Source organism: Anabrus simplex, chromosome 1, assembly GCF_040414725.1.
Source record: "Anabrus simplex isolate iqAnaSimp1 chromosome 1, ASM4041472v1, whole genome shotgun sequence".
In the NCBI taxonomy this organism is placed as follows: Eukaryota; Metazoa; Arthropoda; class Insecta; order Orthoptera; family Tettigoniidae; genus Anabrus; species Anabrus simplex.
Genome location: NC_090265.1, coordinates 886,832,371 through 886,849,974, shown reverse-complemented (window position 1 = coordinate 886,849,974; position 17,604 = coordinate 886,832,371). Strand labels below are relative to the sequence as shown.

Here is a 17,604-nt window from a genome sequence, read left to right as displayed (position 1 = left end):
CAGCCATTGCATGTGGCATTTTCAAAATAAAAATATATTTATTTGTAAAACTGGAAGTTTTATGGCTGTGATCATTTAATCAACAGTCATGTAAAAATCTATGAGCTTGTATTTTATGCAAAAAGTCCTTTGAATATAACAGTTCAAACTATCAGAAATATTCCTGAATGTTGCAATGCTGATAAAGGGTTACATTTTCTTCTATAGGAATTATGTCATATGGCAGTATACATTCTGTTAACAATTTTAGTCAACCAAAGATGTAACATTTAAGTTGCTTTTGACTTATGTAGTGATTTCTTTGTTTTGGTTGTGTGTCGTGGCTATTTTTGGAGTAAAGTAAATTATCCAGGACAAAGTAAAGTCTATAATCCATCATGAAATATGTGTATTATGGTATGTGATGTTTTGAGTTATTAAATAAATGTGTGAAATATATGAGTCAGATTACATTTGGTGACCCTGAGATGATGGATGCTGTGTGTTTATTCCTATCCTAAAAGAGAAGGAATTTGAAGGTAATAGCACATGGTACAGAGTATTTCCTTCAAGATAAGAAGGAATAAATATGGAGGAAATGAGGAAAGGTAGGAAACCTGTGAAAAAAATGTTTCACAAAGAAATGACATAAAGGGAATTCTTGCAACATCTCCCGATTTTAACCCTTTCAGACCATGTACGCACAATTGTGGGGGTTTGTATTTTATTTATGTCTGAGCTTATTTGATGTTTTCTTGGCGCTAGACCGGACTGCAGTGCTTGTGCGGGACACGTAGCATGTACTTCAGCTGTTTTTATTTAACACTTGACCACTAGGGGGCAGGAAGAAGAGTTTAAAAATACAGTTCATTAGGAAGTTGGCAGGAAGCAGTAATGCCTAAAGTAAGTATTTATTTATTGCATTCATATTAATCTATAAGCTTTACTGAATATCAGAATATAATCAATGAAGTGCGTAAATTGTGTAGCAAACGTAAATTGTGAACTTACAACATCGTACGTAATACCATGAGATTTTGAATGTTGATACGCACATATGTGCAGGCGAGGTTTCCTTACAGGCAATGCATGCAGGAGTGCTGGGTGCTGTCACAAAAAGGACTGTGAAAGCAAAACTCGTACTCTACATGAGAAATGTAATGTATAAGATTTTAATTGTTTAAAATCATTCCACACTATAAAATAGAACATTTGATCATATACATGTGTATATTCACATGTACTGAGTTGAATTTTTAAAAAAATTTATTTTTTGCAAGTAGTGAATGAAGTCCTGACACGCACAATTGTGTGGGTTCTGTTTTTCAGCTGATAGTTCTTATTTTGTAAAATAAACTGTAAAAACATGTATTTGAGAGCATTTTAGTAAGTTTTTGATGTTTTGACACCTCCAGATTTCTTTCAGGTCTGACGACAAGTTGCTGCTGCCAAAAGGGCAATAAAAGCAAAACTCTTCCTCAATGTAGAAAATGTAACGTTTACTTGTGTTTGAATGAAGATTTAATTGTTTTAAATTATTCCTCACTGTAAAATAGAACATTTGATCATGCACATATGTATATTCACATGCATTGAGGTAGTTTTTCTTTTTGGTAAGTAGTGAATTAAGTCCTGTAGAATAAACTAAAAACATATGTATTTAAGAGCATTTTAGTCAGTTTTTGATGTATAAACAAAAATTCACACTGCCAGTTTTCTTTCAGGTCTGAAAGGGTTAAGGGAAGTTCCTTGACTAATCATAGGTGGTGTGAAGAAAAGGGGTCAATGAACGCTTCATACCTTTGTAGATGCTAGCCAACACGCTTATGCTGCTGTGAACTTTTTGAGAACTGAAAGTGACCTGGGAGCTTCGGTGCAATGGCTCTTAGCTAAAGCCAGGGTGGCCCATCTCAAAACCATCACTATTCCCAGGCTGGAATTATTAGCTTGCTTAGCTGGAAATAGACTTACATCATCAGTTAATTTGGCTCTGTATTTACAAAATGTGAAAGAATATTTCTGGAGTGACTCTTCAACCGCATTAGCTTGGATAAGAAGAGACGGACCCTGCATTACATATGTTGGAAATAGAGCAGTAGCGTCTACTGAGGGCTACCAAGGCTATCAGAGAAGCCCAGTCCTCAATTGAGAATGATGGATGTCTTAAAGCACGCTATAATGTAAGCATCTGACACAGTGTTCCATTTACAAAACTTGAAAGAAGTGAGAAGAAACGTCTCACGTATTTCTGAGAGCAAGGCATCGGAGACTGACATTGCAGCCCAGACTCTCGTCCCTCTCCCCTCGACTCACCACACATGGCTTGCTGCTGTACAGTATAACAGATAGGAGCAGGGACCAGAGGGATAGGTGTGCTAGGCTTCTGTCCATCAGATTGCCACTGCTAGCTATCAACCATGCGTTACTCATCGTATATACTTCCCCACCTCATACTTCTGAGTTAATTATGTAGATAACAGAGTCCTGGTATTTCACTCCCATTTCCTTCTACATCCTTGTAGGAAGACACTGCAGGGCTGCTGTTATAGGAGCAATATAGTTTTCTTTTTATTGGTACATCTGCTAAAATGAAATGCAATGTATCAGGTTTAGTGTTCTCTTTTGTTGGTTGGATTCGAACCAGTGATCATGGGTCGGACACCTCCACTGATCTCCCGAGGAAGCTAATTAACCAGTGAGCGGTGGGTACGGCCACTGTAAAATTCAACATTTTTATTTAATAATAACAACAATAATAATAATAATAATAATGATGATGGTGCACGGCATCTGTATAGGCTTGGTGGTGACCTATTGAGGATAGAATTAATGGCGAAGACATCATAAACACCCAGTCACCAAGCTAGGTAGTTACCAGTATGAGGGGGTTGATTCTGAGAATTGAACTGGGGCCATCAGACCAAAGACAAGCATTCTATCCATTTAGCCACAAAGCCGGACTTTAATTTGGTAAATCTTAGGCTACCATCTCCACTGATCAGAGGTTGAGCATTGGCAGTAGCAGAGGCCAGGGCAGTAGGTTGTGAACCAGCCTTAACAACACAGCAGGCTTCTCCGTTGGCTATTGGCTGCAGCTCAAAACGCTGAAGGCTTGACGTTCACTAAACAAACCATCGAAAAGGGGTAAGCTAAGTCTAGTGGTAGCCTATGTCTTGATCCCAGCATATGCCACTGCAGTAGAGTAAAAGAGATCAGGAGTTTAACATGTCCAGAGGACGACTGGAAACATATTCCAGGAATACACAATTTGGCTGATCTCATATCAAGAGGACGTTATCCGACCCAGCTGAAGGACTCAGAATGGTCGAAAGGTCAGGAATGGTTCAAATGAACAGAAGAAGAGTGGCCATTTAATCAGCTGGAAGACAATGAGGACAAAGTCACAATCCTAGTAGAAAGGAACAAGAAGTTAGACTACACTATGACAACGCTGAGTCTAGAAATGACAAGAAATTTGAGCTTTTCTCAATCAGTAAGGGTTGTGGCATGCATTTTTAGATTCTGTAGTAATGCAAGGAATAATAATAATAATAATAATAATAATAATAATAATAATAATAATAATAATGTTGTTTGCTTTACGTCCCACTAACTACATTTACGGTTTTCGGAGACGCCGAGGTGCCAGAATTTTGTCCTGCAGGAGTTCATTTACGTGCCCGTAAACCTACCGACATGAGGCCGACATATTTAAGCACCTTCAAATACCACCAGACTGAGCCAGGATCGAACCTGCGAAGTTGGGATCAGAAGGCCAGCGCCTCAACCGTCTGAGCCACTCAGCCCGGCGCTAAGAAGACTAACTCCCATGCAGGTACCCTATATTTTTCAGAAATAATGGCAGAAGAGCTGATTGTCATCAAAGGCCTTCAATCAGATTCATTCCCAGCTGAAAGCAATGATGTCAATGGGATAAATGTTGTAAGGGACAAGGGAGATGAAGATTGTAATGAGAGAAGATCTAATGAATTTCCAGATACCCATTGTTGCTGCCTCCGGTCTAGAAAGCCAAGAATAACGGCCGAGAGGATTCATCGTGCTGACCACACAACACCTCGTAATCTGCAGGCCTTCGGGCTGAGCAGCGGTCGCTTGGTAGGCCAAGGCTCTTCAAGGGCTGTAGTGCCACGGGGTTTGGTTTGGTTTGGTTTGGTCATTGTTGCTGCCTAAGAAACATGAAATAGTTGAAGCAATGATTATGGAGCAACATCAACTTCATTGTCATGTTGGTGAGCAATTATTTAACGCCTATTTGAGGATATTGGATAATATAAACCAGGAGGACTGTAAAGAAGGTGATAGCAAGTTGTCTGCAGTTTAAGGTTCATAAACTAAAGAATGCTGAAACAGAGTCTGCCCTCTACTTAAGGATTGGGTAAAGGATGCCATTATTTTAGAAGTGATTGGTATTGACATGGGAGGACAATTGATTCTCATACACAATTTCAAGGTATGAATTGTTTTCCACACCTGTGCCATCTTTGAAGCACTCCATTCAGAACCATTTTCATCATTAAGTACCAAAGTCTTCATTCATTGAGAAGATTTATTGCTAGAAGGGGCCATCCCTCCATTATCTACTCTGACAATGGTACTAATTTTGTAGGAGCTTCCAATCCATAGAAAAGCCTAGATCTCCAATAACTTCAACAACAGTCTAGGTTTCAAGAAATGGAGTGGATGTTCAATCCCCCTACTGCAAATTGGTGGGGAGGATGGTGTGAACCTCGATCCTTTCTGTTAAAGAATTGAGACGAATGTTCGGAAGATCTGTACTCAATTATGAAGAACTACTGACTTCGCTTTGTGATGTAGAGGCCATAATCAATGGATGCCCACTGACTGATGCATCAGAGGATCCTGAGGATTTAAATCCTCTGACTCCTTGAAGGTTTCTTAACGATGATGGAGAGTTTTTTTGTGCAGGATATTGGTCACCTCAAAAAGGATAAGATCCAGGCATGCTTGCATTACTGACAACACCTGATGCCAGAACTAAAACAGTGCTTTAGGAAGGAGTCTCATCTGATCCAGCACTCTCAAAAGGAACATTAACTTTGAGGGAAGGTGATGTGTTTTTTTTTTTTTTGCTTTACGTCGCACCGACTCAGATAGGTCTTATGGCGACGGTGGGACAGGGAAGGGCTAGGAGTGGGAAGGAAGCGGCCGTGGCCTTAATTAAGGTACAGCCCCAGCATTTGCCTGGTGTGAAAATGGGAAACCACGGAAAACCATTTTTCAGGGGTGCCGACAGTGGGGTTCGAACATACTATCTCCCGAATACTGGATACTGGCCGCACTTAAGCGACTGCAGCTATCGAGCTTGGTAGGTGATGTGGTTCTGATTGGTTGCGAGCAACAAAAGAGAGTGGAGTGGCCACTGGCAAGAATAGTGTTTATAATAACGAATCTAATAATCCTGATAGGAAATGCAATATCATAGGAGGATAAACACTGAATAGCATAAGGGATACAAACAACACAATAAGTGGAAGAAAATCTACAAAATATCATATAAAAACGGCACATTCAATGAGACCATTCAGTCATGACCACCAGTCATTCTTCTATTAACGCTGTATACTGTGTCTACATTTATCACAAAAAATTGTAACTTACATTCCTACTTGTATTCATCAAATAAAATGTTTACACAAAATATAAAGCATTTTAGCATTAAACAAGCATCTCTAGGGATGCTGTAAGCTTATTCTTACCTGCATTGATGCAAATCCTTTTAAACTTAATAGCAAGATTTAAAAAATCACTTCATACATACATACATACATACATACATGCATACATACATACATACGTACGTACATAAATACGTATGTACATACATACATACATACTTTTCACTTCAATAAATTATTTCATGTCTTTAAAAAATAAACAATTTATTTTATATTAATAAACATACCTTTTTTGAATATTACCATGCAAACCATAGAAAACAGAGGCGAGAAAAGTATTTTGAAGAATAAATGCATCAGGCTTCCTCTGACCACTGTACAGAGGAAACAATATGTTATAACGGACTCAAGACTTTTTGGGAGAAGAAAAGGAAGACAAATTTGCTGTAGTCTGATTTAAGTGCTCCAATGTGGGCGTAAACTCTGTAAATAAATAATAAAACATACCTTTTTTTGTCTTCATAAATTATATTTACAAGCTCCTTTGTTTAACAAAAAGAAACAGTTTACACATAATATTTCGATGACCTTGAGGATCCACTGGCTGACAACATACAAGTGCCACTTAAAAGAAAGAAAGAAAAAAATTAGACCTTGAATTCATACCTGCAATCTACTGTACCCTCGGTGACACTCAACTTTTTCTATACATCAAATAACATAAGAAAATATTTATACAGAATTCTGTCACCCATCTCATAGAAAAAATGTCTTTTTAAATGTACCGTAGTCCTGTACTATACTAAGTCTTGCTTGCATTCCTCGTCACTAAAAACTGCGAATATACTTTTGCTTATATTAACGTTCTCGCAGATAACTTACACTCTTCAGCTGACACTTTTTATAATCGATGTACTATTACCTTCTATTCCAAAGGAGAAAAGAATCACAGCAGCAGGGTCAAATATGACACGATTCCAATGTATAAGGGGCAATCAAAAAACCGAACACCTGCCATAACACACCTTCCACGCGAAAGGTGTCAACACTGTTGTTACGTATCGATACTGCCATCACTGTGGTAGAAGAATTGCATAGTGACAACTCACAGGTGCACACAGTTAGGTTATTTCTTTGTTGGTGCACGGGCTGGTCTAGTGTGTTTGTCCAGCTGTAGAAATGGAGGCAAGCAAAGAAGAGCAGAGGAGTTCGGTTCGTTTTTTTGGTGGCTGAAGGTGATGGAGTATGTGAAACTGATCGTCGCATGTCTGCTGTGTATGGCGAACACTGCATGTCCATGACGAGTGTGCATGAGTAGTATAGGAGATTCCGAGAAGGGCGCACGTCACTGCAAGACGATATGCGCCCAGGACAGGCCCATCGAGCCATTACTCCTGATGTGATAGGGCGGATTGATGGCATGGAAAAACTGACGAATCACAGAGGAAGAAATTCATGTCCAGGTCAGCATTAGCCATGATTCCATGCATGCCATTATCAAAGATCACTTGCATTTCCGCAAAATTTGCACACAGTGGATTCCGCATCAACTGATGGAGGGACAATAGATTGACAGAATAGCAACATGTTTGAGTCATCTGTAGTGGTACCACAAGGAAGAGTAGGCATTTCTGTCCCGTATTATCACGGGACGAAACATGGTGCCACCATTTTGAGCCTGAGAGCAAGCAGCAAAGCTAACGATGGAAACATTGCAATTCTCCCCTGTCAAAGAAATCCAAAACTGTTCGCACAAGTTCCGGTAAAGTCATGATGACCTTCTCCTGTGGCTGCAGGGGCCCTCTGCTTGTTGGCTTCCTCGAGCATGTAACCACAATCAGTGTGCAGCGCTATGAAGACACTTAGTATAGATAAGAAATGTGTTTTTCCACCATTCAATACACAATTTATTTTAATAGATTAAGCTAGATACTCGTTAAAGGATTTAAAGTGTACTCATTCCGATTACGGGGCCTCGGATGAGTCCCGTAACGGGTAACGGGGAATCAGGGTTCGATTCCGGAGAGGGAGCCTGAGAAACGGCTACCACATCCAAGGAAGGCAGCAGGCGCGCAAATTACCCACTCCCGGCACGGGGAGGTAGTGACAAAAAAATAACGATACGGGACTCATCCGAGGCCCCGTAATCGGAATGAGTACACTTTAAATCCTTTTAACGAGTATCTAGCTTAATCTATTAAAATAAATTGTGTATTGAATGGTGGAAAAACACATTTCTTATCTATACTTTGAGTCTGTCAATACGGAAAATGAAATTTATAAATAATAATGAAGACACTTTGCAGAAACTGTGACACGTTATAAAGTCAAAATGCCCTGGAATGCTGTAGGATGGAGTCATCCTGTTGCATGGTAATGCTTGCCCCCATACTTCCAATCTGGTAAAGGCTACACTTCATCGATTTTGTTGGGAAACACTTCAACACCTTCCGTACAGCCTGGTTCTTTCACCTTGTGATTTTCACTATTTTGGCGACCTGAGGAAAGAGATTCATGGACATCTGTTTCATTTGGACGAGGAAGTGCAAGTGCGGGTGCAGTTGTGGACCTGTCACTGACCTACCTCCTTCTATAAAACTGGAATTGATCATCTCGTCTCCCAGTGGGGTAAATGTATTAACGCTTTTGGTAATTACTTTTGAATATAACCATTCCAAGGTCACATTGTACCAGGTGTTCATTTTTCATTTAACGCCCTTATACATTCTTGTTATCATCTGATGAATGATACATGTAACTTGTTAATTTCTTATGTAACTTTTCAGTCTTCTAGCTCAAACATAATGCGTGTCTGTATGATCTTCTAAATCACATACATTCCTTTATAATAATCTTTTTACACTTATAATTCATAAAAGAATATCATACAATTGATAGCCATGCTTTTTACCATAACTTTTTAACACTGTACAATCGACAACTTACTCTTTTTTTATATTGTTGCCTGCCGAAAAGTTACAAAACCATCTATATGTCTAGATATACACCTCCATGATTTAAAAAAATATGTGATAAGAATATATAAAAAAATAAATATAACATTAACCTACAATCAGTTTACATATCATTTATATATATATATAAAACAATGGTGTTTGATTTAAAACTATTATTAAAAACAGGTTATAATAATATGAATTATGACTTAAATAATTTGCAAACTGATTGTGGACATGCTGCCATCTGCAATGGGAAAGCTGTATTATGAAATAACGTGTCCTATTATGTAAATCTGAAATGTATCATTTCTGTAGTTGTTCTAAGGTTTCCTCTATGCCATGTTCTACTTCTTCACTGTTACTGTACGTTACTTGGGTTGTTTAGTCACCAGAATGTTTAGAAGTATTACAAAGTACAACCTTATAAGTAATTATACTGACTTTATTTTTCTTTTCAATATGATTTTAGATCATCCCTTTGGCTAGCACCAAGAATTCTGGAGCCTATTCGTGCATGGCGAGCAATACTGCTGGTACAACAGAACAAATGTTCGAAGTTGAAGTGCAGGGTAAGCCATGTTTCTACTCTTCTGACATTGAAGATTGGATAGAATATAATTATACTAGTTGTAGTACCTGGTGTTTGAATGTTTGCTTTTAGGATTTGTATTACCCATTAACACTTGAGAGGTCGCACCCGTTTTAGAACGCGAGAGGTCACGTGAAGGCAAATTGCTCACGCTTATTATTCTAATGAGCTGCTATTTTCCTTTTGCAGTGATGCTCTGATAAAAATATAAATATGTACCCTGTTTAACTGCCTTTCAACTAATACTAACATAATTACCCCATAACAATATTTTCTCAATGTAAAAAATTAATGAAATGTTTTTGCAAAATCTGGTAAAATTATGTGAGTTTTTAAAGGACGTGAGAGGTCGCACGTGAGCAAATTGCCTCAACGTTTGCATTTGTACATTTCAATGAATGATTTGGTCACAATTCAAGATAAAACTACAGCACCACACTTCACTGAAAGCCACCATAAACCTCATGAACTTTACTTAAGAAACTTTCTTGGAAATGCAGTCATGTAAGAATACACTACGCGAGGGGTTGCTCAAAGGCAATTTGCCATGGCAGATGCGAGAGTGAAAGAAAACTTAAACTACTCCGGAACGCAGCAGGCAGTAATCAACATCAGGCGGGAGAGAGGGAGGGGAGGGATGAAACGAGCGGCCTAAGCCTTACAGCGGCTAGGAACGAAATTATGAACAAATATTTGAAAAATTTGGCAAATTGCTGCGGGTGCGACCTTTCACGTGTTAATTACGTGAAGTGAAATTTTGTAGATTTTTTCTATTGTTACATTGATTGATATTTTGCAAACTATTTTGTAGTTTTAGAGTTATTGGTTTAACTTTTAGTTTTAGGTATTTCTTTTTCACATAAAACTTTGTTTTTTGTGGTAATCCAGATTGTCTGGGAAGTAGTTGATCCCTTCAAACAAAAAACAAAAATAAGTGGTAACTGTATGTATTTATGTGTTGCGCTATAGATATGACATACATGATTCTGTCATTGGGACTGTCACCAATCAGCCTAGCCACCCCAAAACCTGTGGATCAACAGTAATCTTCGGTCATTTTGGACATTTTATTTTTCACCACTTCTCACTCTCATATTGGTGGAGGCTGAACTTCGACTTAAACAGCATCCAGAGTATCACAATTCATCTCAGCAACCCCATAAACTATGGATTCGACTCTAATATTGATAATTTTTTATTCGTTTTACATGTTACCCTCTCCCCACCCCCAACCCTAGGGGTGCTAGGGATGTCTAACACTCACAGTATTTTTTCCAGATTGTAAGTCAAGTGTGCTATCTACACGCATTGATACACCCATAACCTCTGACATTTTGGACATTTTCCTTTTCACCCCTTCTCACCCCACATGTTGTGGACAGCTGAACTTGGACTTTCTTACTTTTCTCTTCTTACCTAAATAGCATCCAGAGTGTCACTATTCATCTTAGCAACCCCAAAAACTATGGATCCGATACTAATATTGATGGTTTTTGATTATTTTTACATGCCACTCCCTTCCAACTGCAACCCCTAAGGGTGCTTGGGGTGTCTTAACACATTTGTGACTGGACTCAAGAATTCTTGTAGTTTCTCGCTGACCATACGTGACGGGCTATGAGAATTCTCGTTTTTATGGACCTCGTGTCTCCTTGATCGCTGCTACAGTCTGGTGGCAAAATTATAAGTTTTGAATGGTTTAGTCTTGGAATAGATAGTATATGGCAACTATTGCTGCATCATCTTCTTTTCTTTAAACCTTCATTTCAAAATAATATTAGAAATGTTGAGCTATTCCTTAGAGCTTCAGTGCAGCTGTCAACATGCCACGGTGCATGCATTTGCTAACATATAGGGATATTTGTGATGAATTATGTGCAGACCAGTTATCAGATGTACATACGGTTACCAGATGTAGCGAGAGACAGTGTATTAGATGTTTCTAGTTATGTGAGTAATTCTAACAGTGATTTTGGTCCATCTATGTCATAATTGTGGACAACAATTGTACTCGGGTGTTGGAATACAGCAGTGACTCACATACACACAAGTCGAGTACAGATAGCACTTGTAATATATAGTAGGTATAAATACAGTCAGCGGCTTCTCAAAGGATAATCCAGTTTGTAATTTAGAAGTTTGAGGTCAATATTTCGAAAATTTTTGCGTTACATAACTTTGAGTGCAGTAGTGTAACTTTGTTCTTGCAGGCTTAGACTATCCAATCAACAAGGGGTAGCAGCCCTCGTTCAGACCTGCTCACCAAAGTGTTTACCCCATATTATCTTTTTTTCCAGATAGTAAGTCATATGTGTACCAAGTTTGGCTGAAATTGCTCCATGCCATCCAACATGGAACATACACACATATCCATTTTTTTGTAGACAGGTAGATTAGACTGAGCTTGATACCTGCAGTCGCTTAAGTGCGGGCAGTATCCAGTATTACAAGTATAAAAATCATAGAGAATCCATATTGAAAATAATCTTCTGATAAATATGAGAAATTTATTTTTCTTCCACCTATTCAATACAACTCAATATTTAAGTTAGAATTAAATCCTTATTAAAATAAGAATTGGTACATGTTTCGCCCTTTCCTATGGCGCATCATCAGCTGTAACATTACCTCAAACCATATCAGGTACCTGATATTTTTATTTTTTTTCTGATCTAAAATATACTACAAAATTAAATACATTAAAAAACTTCACTTAAAAAAGCTGTCATTAAATGAGTAACTTTATTTACATACAAGTGGAATTAACAATATTTATGGCGTTGAGCCATGGTCAATGTTGAATATGAATGAAAATTATAAAATATTGTTTACAAAATGATGAAAGTGAGTAGAGAACAAAGAGAAAATTGATTATAAAAACTTTGTAAGGAAATGCAATTTTCTGACGTGGCATCTGTACTCCGCGCAGTAGGGGGCTTCGTCACTGTCATCGACAGAGAACGGCTTGCCAACGGTCCCCAACGGCTTCCCGACATTTGGTAAAAGGTAATAGACTTTGTAGATGACTACAATGAAGGAATGTAATGCAATTGTACTTGTTAGTTCTGTCTATATTGCCACTACTTTATTTATAGCCCTCGTATGTGAAATAGTAGTTTATGAAGTTGCTTGTCCCTAACCTTTTTTTATTTTCATGTTTGTCTTTGCTGATCCCTCTTCCCACACTTACCTATATTTGTATTTCCTCTGATCCCTGCATATAACTTTCTATCTTTGTTATTTGTGCATATCCCTGTTCCCTTTCCATTAGTAATGTATGTGTTGAATTTTCATTTGATCATAATCTTTCTCATCCTTCCTGTGTGTCAAAGGTCCAGTTATTAAAATTTGCTATATCAATACAACTTTAAAATGTCATTATTTGTGTCATTATTTATTGCTAGTTTTCTGATACAGAGCCACCTGATATGGCTGATGCTACCCCAGCTGACCAGCAGCACCAGTCTGTCAAGTTACACCGTCGCCTCATCCTCAAATGCCCTCTGAAAGGATCTCCACCTCCAAACATCACTTGGTACAAGGTACATTTAAGAATACTGAAGTTAAATTACTGTGCGATCTGATAATTACAACCATTAAAAAAGATGAGGAAAATCAAGGAGGTGATTCAAGAGGTGTTAAAGAAGATAACAAAACCTAGACATATAGCCCACTTCACCATTGTTTTAACTGAATGCTACTAAAATGGCAATTACACATCCAGGCCTGCATCTGGTGATGTTAGTGCAACTATCAGTCCTAGTAACACTTGTAAACATTCACAATTTAAGCATGAATATGAATTAGGTTGTATTGGTACATATAGTACATGCTGAAGAGATGTTAAGTACAGAAAAAAATGTGGTCAACCGGGCACCAGTGGAAAACAAACCCACAACCTTCCAATTTTACATCAGATGCACTCCTGGTTGATCAATGGTGACCTCCATCATTGTTGTTCTGTTGGCAGGGATCTGAGTTATAGGTCTGGCACTACAGTCAGCTCAATTGTAGAGTACATGCTAGTTGTCTGCTGTGGACCATTCGAATTGAATATTTAGCTTTCATGACAACGGTTATGAAAGCTAAATATTCAATTTGATGGTGGAACTGTTGGGGATCCAACCATCCTTCAGGCTAAGAACTCAACAACCAAACATACGTACAAGTAGATACATTTTTATTGCTTAGGTTAGTGTATTATGATGCTTACCCGTTCCAAGCAGAAATCGGTAAGAAAGAACATCATGTTTAATATTTTCCTCTTTTGCAAAATTTATAAATCTTGTACTAACATTTTTTTCTGTACATAAAATTAAAATTTATAACAGAGTTAACTGTCTCCTATTCTTACAGAATGGTATTCAAGTTGTGAGCGATTCCACTGGTAGCATACATATATCTTCAGATGGTAAGCAGTTACATTTGATGCATGCCTTGACTGAAGATGCTGGGAAATATTCCTGTATTGCAGAAAATCCAGCTGGAAAGAAGGCACTCACATTCCATGTTGATGTGCATGGTAAGTGATAAAATTGACAATAACACATTTCTGATTCAGAATTTTCTGTTTATAGTCTCCCATTATGTTAACAAATATATTACATTTTAGAGAGAATTTGAAATAACTCATTTGTTTGTGTCCAATTAGAGCCATAAACAGATCACAAGAAATGCATATGGGACCCCATGTTGTTCCATCTACTGAACAATCAGTGTATGAAGTCTCTGCATTATTCCGTCATTATATTTTTCTTCAGCTTCGTTGGTGTTACAAACTTGTCTTCTCTGTTCATTTTAGATTTCACATTATCTCTTTGGCCTTATATCCTCAAGTTTTAGAAAAATATTATTTCCTGGGGAGTATTAAACCATGACTGAGTACCCAAAATTAGCAATGCTGGCCATGATAGATCTTCATATTCCAGCCACCAGTACTTCCAGCGAAAGAAACTTTAGTAAGGCTCACATTCCACGGTGTAGGGGGCAACGCGTCCACCTGTCATCCGGCGGCCCCGGGTTCGATTCCTGGCCAGGTCAGGGGTTTTAAATTGTAATGATTAATAACCCTGGCCTGGGGACTGGGTGTTTGTGACGTCCTTAATCTTCCTTTCCACACACACAACATTCCACACTACCACCATTCCACTTACATGCAGGTTCATACAATATGGTGCCATTAAGGACAAAAGATCCACATGGGTTGACAAATGAACAAATAGCATTTTTTAACAAAAAAAAAAAGAGAAGGCTGTCATTGTTGTTCAAGAGAAAAGAACATGATTATCCTCGGAAACAATGGAAGCCATTCTCATTGTGCACAAGTCTGAGTCTAGAATCAGTATGTTTAAGTTCCTTTTGTGTTTTGATAGCTATAAGTGTTGTATTATTGTTTATGATAATTGCAACGTATTGATATAGAAGCAAACTATAGTTTTCTTAGGAAGTATAAAATAATTCTATATTTGTCAATGATGTAGAGTACTAACATTCTTTTTATGTTTCTCTCCTCAGGTTTATATATTTCATCAGTTTGTTTTATATGATTATGCATGAAGCTGTATGCAATAATACTCACTTTTTTGTTTATAATGTCAAACTTTGAGGAGGGGTGTGTTAGAATTAATACCTTACTTTGTAATTTTACTTTGTATTCATGTACCTGTGTGAATCATATTATTGTTTCTGATAGTTTCAATGTATTGAATATAATCTGTATTTCTCAGAATGTAAATAATTTAATTTCTCCTATTAAGCAGCAATTTACAGTACTAAAATACCAGTACTGTTTTTTTCTTTAGTTTATAAATTCATGTATACACTTGCAAAGAATAATATGCTATTTATCATCTATGGCCTTATATGTAATCCTTTTTGAAGAAGATGGAGTAGAATTGTCCCTGTGGAGTTTACAAGAATATAATTCATTAAATGAAATTATCTGTATTACTTGAGTTCCAGTTCTTGCTGCCTGAAGCAAGCTCCTCTCTAACATGCCCTCTTTACATTGACATTCAGGCAGGTAGCTCACTCATGGCCAGCATTTGGTAGTGTGACTCACACCCGTTGCTATTGTTTCCCCGGGTACTGGGGAGCGTGAGTATCAGCTGCTTTCGGCATTCTCTGGTAGGGACATCTGCCTCGACTGAACCTGCAGCACCTTGTCAGAAGCATGAGAAGGCATTGTGAAGCTGTTATCCGTATGAGGGGTGGCAATACTCCTTATTAAGACACTTAATTACCATGTAACCATTTTGGTGTATGACAAGGGTCCACTTTTTTATGACATTTTGTGCAGTGATGTCATATATTGAGTGTTCAAAGAAGGGTTGTTTTTCATTATGTCTGTCTTCTTTTCAATAAGTATACATATCGTGGAGGTATGAACATATAGAAAAGTGATCAAACTTCTTTTTTTGAGCAGTGGATCTGTTAACAGATCATCAAGTGGCACTTTCAAAACTTCAGACAAAACTGACAAATTTTCACTTGTTAAACTTAATTCCCAAAGATTACCCATCAAAGTAACTATCTTAACAGCTTCTTGTTTATATCTTGCAGCAATACAAGGAGACAGCTCTGCTTATGATACTTTGTCATGTGTAAATCTGTCAGGTTTCTCAACTCTACAAAGCTTTCATTCATCAATAAAAGACATGAAGACTGATAAACCTGAATGCTTATTTGGAAGCTTTCTATCTTTCCTAAAGGTGGTTTGTCTGGGCTATTGTCACCCCCACCCCCACCCCCCGCTGGCACTACAGCCCTTGAAGGGCCTTGGCCTAACAAGCGACCTCTGCTCAGCCCGAAGGCCTGCAGATTACGAGGTGTCCTGTGGTCAGCACGACAAATCCTTTCGGCCGTTATTCTTGGCTTTCTAGACTGGGATTGTTTTTCCATATTCTTCATTTCTCCTTTTGCTCTTTTATATGCATTGATTTAGTTCGAAAATCAGATTTACACAAACTCACCTCATTAATTCAGCGATGGCCAAGTGGTCTTTCACTGGGTGTCATGTTCCCATGTCTGTTAATGTTTTTTCACAATGCTTGGAATCTAAACAGTTTTGTTATTCAACTGCATAAAATACATATGAACAATATTCTAAGGAAAACAATATTTTCCAGAATGGTGTTCCAGTCCAACTAAGATGTAGAAGGATTTTTGTATCTTCTGGCTTTGCTTAAATGCGTTTGGGACATGTCATGACTGATTTGATCTACCTGTACCTACTGACTTAAAAATTTTGATTTATGTACTTCATACATGCTACCATTTCATTCACACAAATTATGATTTTACAGTACAGTATATCACTTGCATTGCGCTGTATGAATCTCATTCTAACTATTGTCCGACTCGTTGGCTGAATGGTCAGCGTACTGGCCTTCGGTTCAGAGGGTCCCGGGTTCGATTCCCGGCCGGGTCGGGGATTTTAACCTTAATTGGTTAATTCCAATGGCCCGGGGGCTGGGTGTTTGTGCTGTCCCCAACATCCCTGCAACTCACACACCACACATAACACTATCCTCCACCACAATAACACGCAGTTACCTACAAATGGCAGATGCCGCCCACCCTCATCGGAGGGTCTGCCTTACAAGGGCTGCACTCGGCTAGAAATAGCCACACGAAATTAAAAATTCTAACTATTGTTCATTTCTCCTCATCTCTCTCTCTCTCTCTCCCTTCCAACCCACTAACTACTAATGACAATTAAAGGAAAGTAACATTGTTTGTTGACTGATTTTCAGTTCCTGCTGAATGGAGCAGTTGGTCTGAATGGTCTGACTGTAGTACAACATGCGGACCAGGTGAACAGATTCGAATACGAGAGTGTGGTGATTCTGAAATGGGTGGTGTGGACCCTAGTGACTGTCAGGGAGATGCAGAGGAATGGAGACACTGCCATATGGCAGAATGCCAGGTATTTATTTCATTGTTTCTCTGGTTCAAACAAGACTTGATATACTTATGATATTTCTCACCTAATTTTTTAGAGATATTCAATTATGTAGCATTTTATGAATTTCAGAAAATAGCATATTCAGCACAGTGATGTATTTCCTGATCATCTCCAGCTATATTCTGAATAATTTGTAACATCTATACAATACAAATAAATAAAATTGAAGTGTTTCTTTGTAATGTCAAAATAACAGCGTTTTAATAAGTTTATATTAAAGTATATACAGTATGGTACTTATAACTAAAAAACAATTTTTGTCTGTCTGTCTGTCTGTCTGTCTGTCTGTCTGTCTGTCTGTCTGTCTGTCTGTCTGTCTGTCTGTCTGTCTGTCTGTCTGTCTGTCTGTTCTGGCTAATTTCTGAAATGGTTGGACTGATTTTGACGGAACTTTCACTGGCAGATAGCTGATGATATAAGGAGTAACTTAGGCTACTTTTAAATTGTCTGTCT

General features: G+C 38.1%; 1 protein-coding gene across 2 annotated transcripts in view; it reads left to right on the top strand.

Annotated features, from left to right (window-relative positions):
- LOC136857690 (hemicentin-1) overlaps nucleotides 1–17,604 on the top strand; it is a 509,109-nt gene that overhangs the window by 371,855 nt on the left and 119,650 nt on the right. For both annotated transcript variants that reach the window (XM_067136543.2, XM_068225274.1), the window contains exons 35-38: nucleotides 9,066–9,165; nucleotides 12,603–12,727; nucleotides 13,542–13,707; nucleotides 16,940–17,112. In XM_067136543.2, coding sequence (XP_066992644.2) covers nucleotides 9,066–9,165; nucleotides 12,603–12,727; nucleotides 13,542–13,707; nucleotides 16,940–17,112 — 564 coding nt within the window. The remainder of the gene's footprint in view (nucleotides 1–9,065; nucleotides 9,166–12,602; nucleotides 12,728–13,541; nucleotides 13,708–16,939; nucleotides 17,113–17,604) is intronic.